Raw genomic sequence first — 12,303 nt, forward strand, 5'->3', positions numbered from 1 at the left:
AGATGGCAGGACTTGGCTGATTGTTTCACTATTCCATTACAGTTTCCTTCGGCTGGCATCCCTTTTTACTAGCAGCAGGTGTCCCATGCCCAAGGAAGCGCTGTGTGTGAATATGCAAAGAGGACCAGCTTAGAGGCCTCATAGCCATTCTTTGTGGTCTACATTTACACTGCTGTTTTTGAGGGCAAAATTACTCCCAGACTTCCAAACACTCATGCTTTTGGTCTTTTTTCTTTCTCATCTCTCTGCAAAAGCCTTCCTCTCTCTAGTGAGCTCTGGAGTAAGGCTGGTGCCTATAATCCTTCAAGGTTTACTTTTCATCCCTCAAAACTTGTCATGGGCAACTTCGTCCACTCCAGGGATCTTCTATATGCAGACAGCTCATTCCTAAGTCTTTTTCTTCCAGACAGTCCTCTTCCTCTCTACCCATACTTTAACAATTTGTATAAACGACAAATTACTTTCTTATTCTGCACTGCAGCTTTGCTTCTGTATATTGTAGTATGAAGGGCATCCTTTTTTCATTTTCTGGCTTTTTTCTTCTTCTTCTTCTTCTTCTTCTTCTTCTTCTTCTTCTTCTTCTTCTTCTTCTTCTTCTTCTTCTTCTTCTTCTTCTTCTTCATCTCTCTACACTTACCTAATGATATAGGTGCCTGAAAATGCAGCAGCATTTCTGTTTTGATCAAATCATTCATCCAGTCACTCGGACTTGGTCATGCTGGATTGAGCACACATAAAGGAGATTCCCTATCCGAGCTGCTTTCTTGGTGGCTGGATGGCATTAAGTAACCTATGGTGCCTTCCACCCCGCTGCAGCTAAGCAGGACCCTCAGTTTCTCAGATCCTTTTCCTACAGATTTTTTTCAGGCATTCCTGTTGCAAGGCTATGTGTACCGAACACCTGAGGAGGGAACATGCATCAACCTCTAAATGATCTTGGGATCAGGTTTTTTTTAACTTGTGCAGTTAAGAGTAACACTCTGTTGCAGATAATGTAACAGCACCTGGTAGATTTTTCTTTATTCTGCTTCTACATTTCCACTCTAGCATGCTGGCACAGGAGACTGCACACACAAGGGAAAAAACAGTTAGAAGAATTGATGTTGTAAGCTGACTTGACTGTCAGGGAAGAACTCCTGTCAGATGGCAAAAATAAATCTACTTGCCTTGGATTTATTCACTGAGAATACTGTTGTGCAATTCTATCACTCGGTGTTGTGCTTATTTCAAGGTTTGTATGTCTTCTGGTAGACGCGTTAAAACCAAATAACTTCCATTCCTATCACCTGAAGAATCAGTCCTCAGCTAAGAAACTGAAGCTATTTCGCCTCTGTGTATTCTGACAGACTCACTCAGGTGGTCACCGGGCAATAGCTAAAGCTGCTGCTTTAGCACGATGAGAGTTCTTAACCCTTGGGTGAAGGGTTGAGTGAATGTTCCCCCTGCTCCACGATGGCCGTCCTGTGTCTTGCTTCCCCTTTCTCTCCTGCACTCTTACACATTCCCTGAGGCAGGGGTGCGTGTGACTGGAAATGTGAAGTCACCTGATAGGATGCTGCCTGACTCCCTTCGCTCTGCACGGCATAAGCTCTCCTCGCATAGCCGTAGTGAAAGCCGCTCTGCAAGGCTTTGCTCTGCTCAGCTGGCTGCAGATGCAAACCAGAAATCCATCCTTCTACTGCCTACTTATCATCAGGAGGGTTACATGTCTTCTTGCCTCTTGTTTCTTCCCTCAAACCTCTGTTCTCAAAAGGAAGGTCTATTCTGCTGCTAGCCATGCATCCTGAGACACGGCTATATTGGTGTTGCACTGCTTTCTGCATGTGGGCATTCGTGTTCACATCCTTGATTAAAGGTAGGCTCTCTTTGATACCAGTTTCTAGAATATTTTCTAGTTTTCTTGAATAAATTCCATGTAAAGCTTCCACCAGCTATTTCTAACCTGAAATCTGTAACATTTCAACAGCATTTGAAAAGAGCTAAAATAATACCAGTTTTCCAACATAAAATCTTCATTTTTGTTTGATAACTAATGGAAGAACTATTTCCAGAAAACAATAGAAATGGATTACGGGTCCTAGTAATTTCACTTGGTGCTTGAATTTTCAAGTGCTTAAATAATGCAGGCTGTGGATGTGCATGGTCAGTATTCACACTTTCAAAAGTGAGAACTTGATCTATTGTTGTTCACTATTGGCTTATGATCTCTGCTTTAAATATGCTGCAGTGATTTCTGTTCACAACTCTCACTGAATTTACCAGGAGTTTTTGCTTTTAGGACACATTTGTTTTGAAAGTCTTGCTTCTGCGGATGGCCAAGATGTCTATTAAATATAGTGCTTGTCTTAGCAAAGCATAAGTAACTGTCTTAAAGCAGCACCATGAGATAAAACCTAAATACTTGTCTTGTTTTGTTACTTTATTTTAAAGCATGTGTCTATTAAGAAGCCAGTGGGAAAATTTCAAATGAAACATGATTTTAGATGCATTTACTTTAGTCATGAGACTTCATGCTCCCACAGTAGTGTACATCGAATCACAGTGCTACGGGAGGTGATGATGAAATCTGAAAAGAAAATTTTTAGTTCTTTTTTGAATGGAACAATACATGATATAAAAGCATCCAAACTTTATAGACATTCATGTGTCTTCTCTGAGTGATGCTGAAAGGATGAATTAAAACATCAAGTTTTCGAATTTTGACTAGAATTTTACTTCCATTTTACTTTACATGTAAGTGACCAGTAACCAACATTTCGTCTTGCAGTTGTGATAATCCCAGGCAATTACAGGATGCTTTGTATCACCTTAGAGGTGAAATCTCTTTTTCAAGAACAGGGGAAGGACAGTCTAATCATGAGAGTGGAGCATACTGAGACCAACTGTATCCCTGTGGGACATCTGCACATCCATAGGCCCTTGTGTTTACTGAAGGATATGTAAATTGCAAATTTATGTCCTATCCTGTGCCAGAGACCATGCTGCCTGGCACAAACCCCTTCTATATTTAATATTTGCAATCATAAAGGCTTATCGTGATTGCTTGTCCAATGTGTTATAGTGTAGCCTGGGACTAATGCAAAAAAGTTATTACAATGTGTTTGAAAACAGATTTTTCCTCAGTTGTATCAGAAATATCTTTGGGATCATCATACAGTTTTGATAACATAGCTGTGCACAACATGAGAAGGAAATTCTAAACCTTGACCTCATAAAGTATTTTTATTTTAGGTGCTGATTTACAAAAATGTGTAGTAATAGCAATGTTATTCAATAAAATTGTTCTTCTGAGCTGATGTTGCCAGAACCAATAAAATTTAATATTTTCCCTTTTGAAATCAAAGTGTTTGGCCTTTAACACTATGAAAATAACTGTTTCAGGTTTGGACTGTGTAACAGGTTAGGAGCATTGTACTCTGCAGTGAGTCAGATCAGTGCCTGCCACACACCTTGCATCTTCTAAGCCATCTGGTCTGTTCTTCATTAATGAGGGTTTACAGATGTGATCTGCTTATTCCCAAAGAACAGTACTGTGTTACATAGATGCAGACTATTATATAAGAAATGTTAATATCTCCACTTTTTTCTTGTTCATATAACTTAATGAATGAACTTTCTGCAAAGAAAAATTATGCTATCTAAAGAGTGGAAATATCAGTCATGAGGATAATATGCAGTCGTAATGTTTAAGATTAGGAGGCATCATTTTAGTCACCTAATCACTTGGTAGAGATTTTGATACAGTAGTTGCAGCCTCAAGCTTTTAATTTCTAAGTAGCTATCCTTTTCATAAACACCCTGTTTTACCAGGAAGACTCACAAAGATTAAATCTGTCACATTTTGACTTCTTATATTTCACACCACCTTATTCTACTTTGGTGTGACACCAGGGAGGGCCAAATGGAGGCTAATAGGTTAAATCCTAAGTTGGATTTAACCTATTACAACCACAACCACTGAAGCCATTCCCTTCCTATTTGAGGAAACAAGGAGTAACCAACTATGCAGGAGGATGCTTGCAACTGACAGCATACTGGCACCCTCTCCTCTCTGTGCTGTGGTGGCTTTAAACATGGTCACAAGCACAAGATCCAGAAATATAGCGTAGACTAACTAGTATGTTATCCAGCACCTTCTTCCCCTTTTTCTTACCTCTGGCTTAGCTGTTCTTTATCTTTACCAATACAGATACCACAGCCTGCGAGTCAGAGGAACGGTTATTTCACAAACTCTTCTCCCAGTACAACCAGTTCATTAGGCCAGTGGAAAATGTTTCTGATCCTGTCACTGTGTATTTTGAACTGGCCATTACCCAGCTTACAAATGTGGTAAGACTCACTACAGAATACAGGCGAGCTTTGGGGTGGTTGTAAACACATGGAAATTGCTGAAGCGGGAGATGTAATTGTGATGGCTGCATGCACCCACAACTCTCCTAGCTTTCATTTCATGTATATCTAAATGCACATGCTGAGACCTTTGCTGTTCTTTTAGTTAGATGAGTTGTTCCAGTTGCTTGAACAAGTGGTTTGAATGACTCAGATTAATTTCCTTACTCTGTAGCATCAAACCCCTCTGCTTCAGGGAGCAGCCTCCAGAGCCCAGGGCAGAAGTACTGAATGTTCAAGCCCACTCTTCAGAGGTCTCTAGCCCACTCCAGAGACACCTGGTTGGTGTCTCCAGAGACACCATGTTGTGTGTAGCATGTGATCAGTTCTCCTGTGGGGCTGCTGAATTTTCCCAGTAGTCCTGAGGGGAAAAATCTTCTCCCTTTTTTGCATCCTGTTTTTTAATCTATTTTTTTCAAAATGATGTAAGGGAAAAGTGGGGCAAGTGGAAGAAAGGTATTTTAAAGCATGGAGATGGGGATGAATGTTGCATGTTTTGTAATGCAAATTGGTGTGGGGCAAACATGCTGGGCAGGACAGAGGCAATATGGAAGAACCAAAGCATCTCCTTTCTGATTCATGACTGATTGGCCATTGCAATAAGTGACTGTAGAAAGGTTTCTGTATAAGGGTTACCTAATTTAGCACTGGTAAAGTGCATCTGCTTTAGAGGTTTGCATAGAAATTCAAAACATTATGACAGAGATGCCATTTTCCTTGAACCTTGACCAGTTTTGTACTGTGTAATCAGAGCTTTTTAAACACTGAATCCAACAAAACACACAGCCACAAGAAGAATCTTATTCCTCTGGTACAGGTCAGAGCAATTCTAGGCTGTGTGCTCTCTCGATACTCAAATGCCTGGCGAAACAGTGGAGCTTTCTGTATATCTGATATATCTGTATATCTGATATTTATGAAACATGATTTTTCAGTAAAGTTTTACTAATTTTTCAGTAGGGTTGCACACAACAGTGTACAATGTGTAAACCTCTTGAAATGGACTAGAAATTATCTGCTGTCAATTAATGTGAAATACTGTTTTCCAGTTTTATGGGCTAAGTTTTTGGCCATCTCAGGTTACTATAACTGTTTATGCCTGTGTTTCTTTATAGGATGAAGTCAATCAGATTATGGAAACAAATTTGTGGCTAAGACACGTAAGTGACTGTGTTGTATTTCTCATGCATTTTGCATCGATCTGATGAAATATGTGTTACTTGTAAGTTACATCTATAGAATAAGTTTTTGTTTTGTAACAGGGGTTTTAAAAAAGAATAAGGAGAAACTCCACAATTGAAAAAGTAATTTTTTTATCCTTTTTTTCTAGAAGTTACATCTTTCTTTCCTGGGGGATATATTCTTCCCCAACTTCATTATGATTTGTTCTTCTGGAAAATCTAGCTGGATGTACTCCTTAAAGGGTGATTAAATATGCAGGTCTGCAGTCCTAGGTCATCCCCACCAAAATCTTTATTAGCAAAAGGGACATGCCTCCATTATTCTTGATAGTTTTAGTGGTTTTACATAGATAAGGAGCCTTGGAGGACCTAAACTAAAAAGAGTAGCAATCCATATCCAGTATTCACACATGTCCAGTGTTTCTCCAGATCATGGCCTCACTGTCTTTTGGACCACTGTCCCCTTCTCCACATTCTACACTTTATCATAGTCTGTCATTTTACAGGAAGATCTGAGAAACAGATATTTGTTGGTAATTTAAGGTTTTATACTCCTTGTCCATTCTTCTTCCAGATTTGGAATGACTACAAACTGCGATGGGATCCCAGACAATACGATGGCATTGAATTTGTTCGGGTACCAGCAGATAAAATTTGGAAACCAGATATTGTCTTGTATAATAAGTATGATATTCATTTTACCCAATTTATTGATTCATTTAAATCCTTCTCTCAAAAATATCCCCTTGCAGCACCCATGAAAACACCCATTACATTTTACTTTCATGATAATTTTTTTGTCTTTGCTGCATTTGTCTTTCCAGTGCTGTGGGAGATTTTCAAGTTGAAGGCAAGACCAAAGCCCTTCTTCGCTATGATGGAATGATCACCTGGACCCCACCAGCTATTTTTAAAAGCTCCTGTCCTATGGATATTACCTTCTTCCCATTTGATCATCAGAACTGTTCACTCAAATTTGGCTCATGGACCTATGACAAAGCCAAAATTGATCTTCTGATCATTGGATCGAAAGTAGATATGAATGACTTTTGGGAAAACAGTGAATGGGAAATAGTTGATGCTTCTGGGTACAAACATGATATCAAATATAACTGCTGTGAAGAGATCTACACAGACATAACATATTCTTTTTATATTCGAAGGTTGCCAATGTTCTACACCGTAAATCTGATCATTCCCTGTCTTTTCATCTCATTCCTGACTGTGTTAGTTTTTTACCTACCATCTGACTGTGGTGAGAAAGTTACTCTTTGCATCTCTGTGCTTCTTTCTTTGACTGTATTTTTACTGGTGATCACAGAAACAATCCCATCCACCTCTTTAGTAATTCCCCTAGTTGGTGAATATTTACTCTTCACAATGATATTTGTGACTCTGTCAATTGTCATCACAGTGTTTGTCCTCAATATACATTACAGGACTCCAACGACACACACAATGCCCAAATGGGTAAAAACCGTCTTTCTTGGCCTGCTCCCCAAAGTCCTGTTGATGCAGAGGCCACTAGAACAGCAGAAGAAAAACCTCTCCAGAAAAAACAAGAAAGTATCAGACAGCAAGTTGGGTAAGTCAAAGCGCAGCAAACTTAAAGACACCAAATTGCACAAGGAGCAATGGTGCAGTCACTGTGATAAGGCAGCTGAACTCTCTGCCGCCAAAAGACAGCTGAGCCATCAGTCACTGGAATGGATGGCAGAGCACATGGAGTACTCCCCAGAGGTGAAGGATGTCATTAGCAACGTCCAGTTCATCGCAGAGAACATGAGGTCTCAAAATGAAACCAAAGAGGTAAGGGAGGTAGCCATCCCATTAGGACTTGTATTGAAATTGAAATCTATGGCGGTGACAAGGTGGAATGCCTGTGTGTAAAGATCAGGGGCTACGTGTCCTGGGCACATGTCCTGGTAGGAGTCTGTTACAGACCACCTAGGCAGGATGAACAGGCAGGTGATGTATTCTACAGGAGGCTGGAAGAAGTATCATGATCACCAGCCCTTGTTTTCATGAGGGATTTCAGCTTGCCAGGAAGCTGCTAGAAGTGTAACACAGCAGAGAAGAATCAATCTAGGAAGTTCTGGAGTGTGTAAGATAATTTCCTGAAACAGGAAGCGAACCAACCAGGGGAAGTGCCCCACTGGACTCACTGTTTGTGAACAGAGAAGGACTAGTGAGAGATGTGACAATTGGAGACTGTGGGCACAGCAACCACAGAATGATAGAGTTTTCAGTTTGGGATAAAGTTATGAGAGGTGCTAGCAGAACTGTATTTCCAGCAGCTAGACTTTGGCCTGTTTAAGAAACTGATTTCCAGAGTTCCTTTGGAATGAATCCTGAAGGTCAGAGGAGTCCACAAAGGCTGGATGTGGTCTAAGAAGGAAATGCTAAAGGTACAGAAGCAGTAAAACAAGTTTCTGAGAAAGAATACCATCTAGTGGGTTTGCTTGTGTGAGGTCGTAATATTTTTCTCCTTTGGGATTACTGTAGTAGAAGATTATGGATATTGGAATTTAAAGGATTCTGGGGCCACATGCTCATGTGTAAACACAAGCAACTAAAAGAAGCTGCAAAAGGATTTTCTGACACCAAGAACTCACAAGGAGCAGAAATCCTCTGACACTTCAAGATATTTTTAGAAGGGTTTAGAACCTAATGAAACATATATCTCTGACATGACATGGAATTTTTGCTTTTGGTTTTGAAGGTTTTTAGATGCTCTATGATGGTAAAATCCATTTCAAAGTTAAATACTGCTGTATTTATATTGGAAATCACAAAATCTTTATAAGGGAAATGTTGATATGCCTATTTTCGATCAGAAGATTTTGTTGAAATTTATACAACTTCCGTGAAACCTAAAGACCACCTTTTTCCCCCCCTCTCTTTATGCCCTGCAGAAAAAGTTTCATCTGAAAGCAAAATCTATAAATTTCTGAATAAAGGAGTAGACTTAAGCTGGTGACTGAATTCATAGAGTGAGCAGGCAGTACATGCCGGTCTGGAGCAAAAGAAAGGAATCTATCGCCACAGAGGAGGATGGTGATTGAGCTCAGCCCTGCTTAGTACCTATGGCCTTAGTCCTTTGCTTAATCCAAACATTTTAATCATGCTTTCATTATCAAACCAGCTGCATAAAACATATCCATGTACTGATTCAGCTGCTTTCTCTGATGCTCTCCCAAAAAGAAGTTTTGTATGCAGTCATCCAAATAACTTGCCCTCTTGATTACACAGCTCAGAAGAAGTCCTCCTTTGACAGTTTAATTGATTTGCATTTTGCAAATCTCTTCTGCTACATGAAATTTTATTCTTAGTCCAGTGTGTTCATGAGCAGCTTTGTATCTTACCTTTCATGCTTCATGGGAAGCATGATTCTTCCTTTACAAAACCTCCCTTTTCAGGGGAAAAACAGGATTTGTTCTCAGGCAAGCACTGAGAAAAATTATTCTGGAGGCTGCTTCTGCTTCAGCCAGATATGCAAAGCAATATGGGTGGTGTTATGTACTAGTCCTATAAAAATAAAAGCTCTTTTAAAATTGTAGAAACATTTACAGCTGTTGGACTTCTTGCTGCATATTCTTTCCTGCAAAGTACAGCTTCCATTTCTGATTTTCAGAAGCCTCCAAGGTTCCTCCTTGACTACCAGCCTGTTTCTATCCATGGTCATGTCCCTATCATGGCCATCCTCTTTTTCATAACATCCCTATCACTCAACCTAACAATGATGACTATTACAGCTATCCTCTCAGTAGCCCTGGGAGGCTGGATAGGATTAAACTAAATACAAACTTGAAAAGTCTTCCCATATTTACCTGTTTTGCATCTGGGCTGAATTGCCATTATTATAGTTTACAACTTCAAACTTGCCCTACTTAAATTTTACTTACACTCCCCGATACCTGCCACTGTATTCCTCACCCTTAACACAATCAAAATCCTAAACCCAGTATTTTCTTGGAGAAAAATATAATAAAATTGGGAAAACAAGTGGAAAATCCCTCAGCAGAGAGCTCTTAACTAGTCACTAGTTTATATGCTTGAAAGTTCTACTGATGCAGTGTTTATTGTGCAGTACAAGTTTAAAGGTACAGTTTAAAGGACAACAACTTCATTGAATGTGGTTCTATGCCTCTCAGCCATACAAAATCCACTCTGTCCTGCTTAGTACGTGACACTGCAGTTTGCTCTGTTGGAATCCTTGCTTTGCCATAGCCCATGTGTCCAGTTTCTTGAAATCAGTAGGGCTTGATTGGCGAGACAGTGTTTCAGATCAGACCAGAAGAGCAAACTGTGTCTTGTGTGGGCTGTCAGCATAAATCCCTTCAACAGGGTTTAGTGATGTGCAGCTGTGGTAGCTGTGCCTGCTGTTAAACCACCCCACTCTGCACCCACTACTCGATCAGATCCTGTATCAGCATCACAGCCATGGATGGGCTTTCCTCAGACTCAAATACTGAGAACAGCTTAGCAGACTAGGACAGTGTTACATGTTCTCATACCATTAGAAAATCAGCCCCCTCTGAAGAGACTTAAAAACTGCAGCAACTATAAGCATGACAAGAAACTTTCCTGACTTGCATGTGTGTTCTTCCTCACATTCAAAAGCAAAAGGGGCATTTCTACTGCATAAGGTCAATTCACAATTGTATGTAACTTTACATGTAATTTATCCTTCTCTTTTTTATTCTTTTGCAGGTGGAAGATGATTGGAAATACGTAGCCATGGTAATAGACAGAGTATTTCTCTGGGTATTTATAATCCTTTGTGTATTTGGGACTGTAGGGCTCTTTATCCAGCCACTAATAGCAGAGACATAAGTCTATCCACTGCTGTTTATCCACTTTTACTCGTTTCATTTTTGATTCAGAAATTTACATACTATTCCTCTCCTCCAACATAACCCCTCTGCTCACCACCTCATCAGCACCGAGCCACAGAGGGTCCCAGAACACGAAAGTATGTGTTTACACTTATGTTTGAAATCAGAGAGATCTTAAGCATTTTAATCATATTTGAAGACAAATGGACTTGACACTAGAATATGGTTACCATTTGAGACATATGTTTGAAAGCCATGTGCTTCTAAAAACTTTTAAAATTAGTTTGATCTGCCACTTACCTTTCCCTGTGGCTAAAGTCCCCTTTAATTCCTGATAATGAGTTACAAGTCCCTGATGAGCTTCAGCAGGATTTCCAGGCCACATATCTCATCAGGTAAATAGTGGTCCTAGTCCACAGGTTCTTCTCTGAAAACTCTTGCTTGCTCAGGCTCAGACATAAACCCAATGGAGAAGGGTTTGTCCCTGAGTAGCTACTTGTCCTACACAGAATTGGTCTGAGGTTTTGTGTTTTTAAAACGCAAGAACAACCTAGATTATGCATATCCCAGTGGAAGAAGGCTGGATAACATGAACCCTAAGCGCAGCTGAGCACCTTGTTTCGAACAGCTGTGCAGCAGTGTTCTGTTTTCTGGCTCCTCATGGGTCTGTGCTGTGTATGCAAACCTGTGACTGTAGAGCCATGTCCTTTGGGGCTGAGGTTGCTGCTCTGTACCCAGGTCCCAACCCTAGTGTTCTTGCTCCTGAAACACTTAGCAGATACGTTCCTGATGTGGCTTCTATAAAATGTGGATGGTTTACCTTTTAAAATGTGGATGCTTTACTTTTAAGTCCCTCATTTGTTTATATTCCCGTAAGTTTTGTGCTGAAAGGTTCTTTAAAAGGTTACAATTAAACCAAATGGCTCCAAGAATACAAAGTCCTTTCCTCTTATACGAGCCTCTACATTTAACCGTACAGTGTCAATGCAGTGTTTTCAGCGTCTGCCATGCATCAGCCTCTGCTCTGAACATCACCGATCCTTGGAAAGTAAGACTCCCTGTTTCTGAAGTCACTGACTTGCCTTTTACTCCTTTTTGATGTTTCATAATAGAGAGAATAGGAATGAATTAGTGTATATGTTAGAGGTAAAGGAGGCATGACAAGACTATAACTGTCTTCATCCATCCAGTCATGACTGTAGAAGAACAAGTAGAAGAAAACTACTATTTTCTGTAATCCCCCTGAATGTTGTTCAATTATGTAGTGACTGATAGACAGATGTATGAAAAAAAACATGGTTTATTTTGTCAGCCTGTCAATTAAATGTCACTTCTGAGATACACCTTCTTGAAGAATTTGTGGTTTGGGTTTTTTTTAGATCTCCTGTTGTAAAGTGTGTTTATAGATGCTGCTAAATGACATTTACTATACTGTCTCTTTAATCAGAAGGAAGGTAAGGGAAAAGAAAGGAAATTTGAGGAACAGACCTGAATTCTGAGCCTAAAACCTTCATTTCTACAGAAAAGACACCTGACTGCCAGCATTCACTGTTACCATTCACTATGACCATCCAAACCATGAAAATATTGCGGCTGAAGTTACATTGCATTGGTGTCTTAAGCATGGCAGCTACAACCCCACAGTAAATAATCTGACTTCAGCAAAATCCCTGATTTACAAAGGCATCTTCTGTCTCTTTTTAGTGTACTATTTACCCTTCCTTTCTCCAACTCAGTAACTTTTGGAGCCATCTTTTGCGATTCTTAACTCTGTTTGGCACATTCAGTACTAGGAACCTAATGTACTGCTGCCAGCTTTGTGAAAGTGCTTGATTTATTAGAGAAAGGGAAGATGGGGGATATAGGAATCATATCAGCATGTCACCTTGAAGAAG

General features: G+C 39.9%; 1 protein-coding gene across 1 annotated transcript; it reads left to right on the forward strand.

The window, feature by feature from the left end:
- The first annotated feature begins 1,737 nt into the window (after positions 1 to 1,737).
- Positions 1,738 to 10,418, forward strand: CHRNA6 (cholinergic receptor nicotinic alpha 6 subunit). Its single transcript, XM_040090141.1, has 6 exons — positions 1,738 to 1,855; positions 4,190 to 4,329; positions 5,505 to 5,549; positions 6,145 to 6,254; positions 6,395 to 7,379; positions 10,284 to 10,418. Exons 1-6 carry the CDS (start codon positions 1,777 to 1,779, stop codon positions 10,404 to 10,406), a joined length of 1,482 nt encoding a protein of 493 aa, XP_039946075.1. The 5' UTR covers positions 1,738 to 1,776; the 3' UTR covers positions 10,407 to 10,418.
- Positions 10,419 to 12,303: the final 1,885 nt, after the last annotated feature.

This window comes from Hirundo rustica, chromosome Z, assembly GCF_015227805.2.
Source record: "Hirundo rustica isolate bHirRus1 chromosome Z, bHirRus1.pri.v3, whole genome shotgun sequence".
Lineage (NCBI taxonomy): Eukaryota > Metazoa > Chordata > Aves > Passeriformes > Hirundinidae > Hirundo > Hirundo rustica.

Bases quoted from the DNA above. Each gene is read 5' to 3' on its own strand.
- CHRNA6 (XM_040090141.1), top strand. From the start codon at position 1,777: ATGCATCCTGAGACACGGCTATATTGGTGTTGCACTGCTTTCTGCATG. The intron at 1,856-4,189 runs GTAGGCTCTCTT...TTACCAATACAG, and splicing joins GTTCACATCCTTGATTAAAG to ATACCACAGCCTGCGAGTCA. The intron at 5,550-6,144 runs GTAAGTGACTGT...TTCTTCTTCCAG, and splicing joins CAAATTTGTGGCTAAGACAC to ATTTGGAATGACTACAAACT.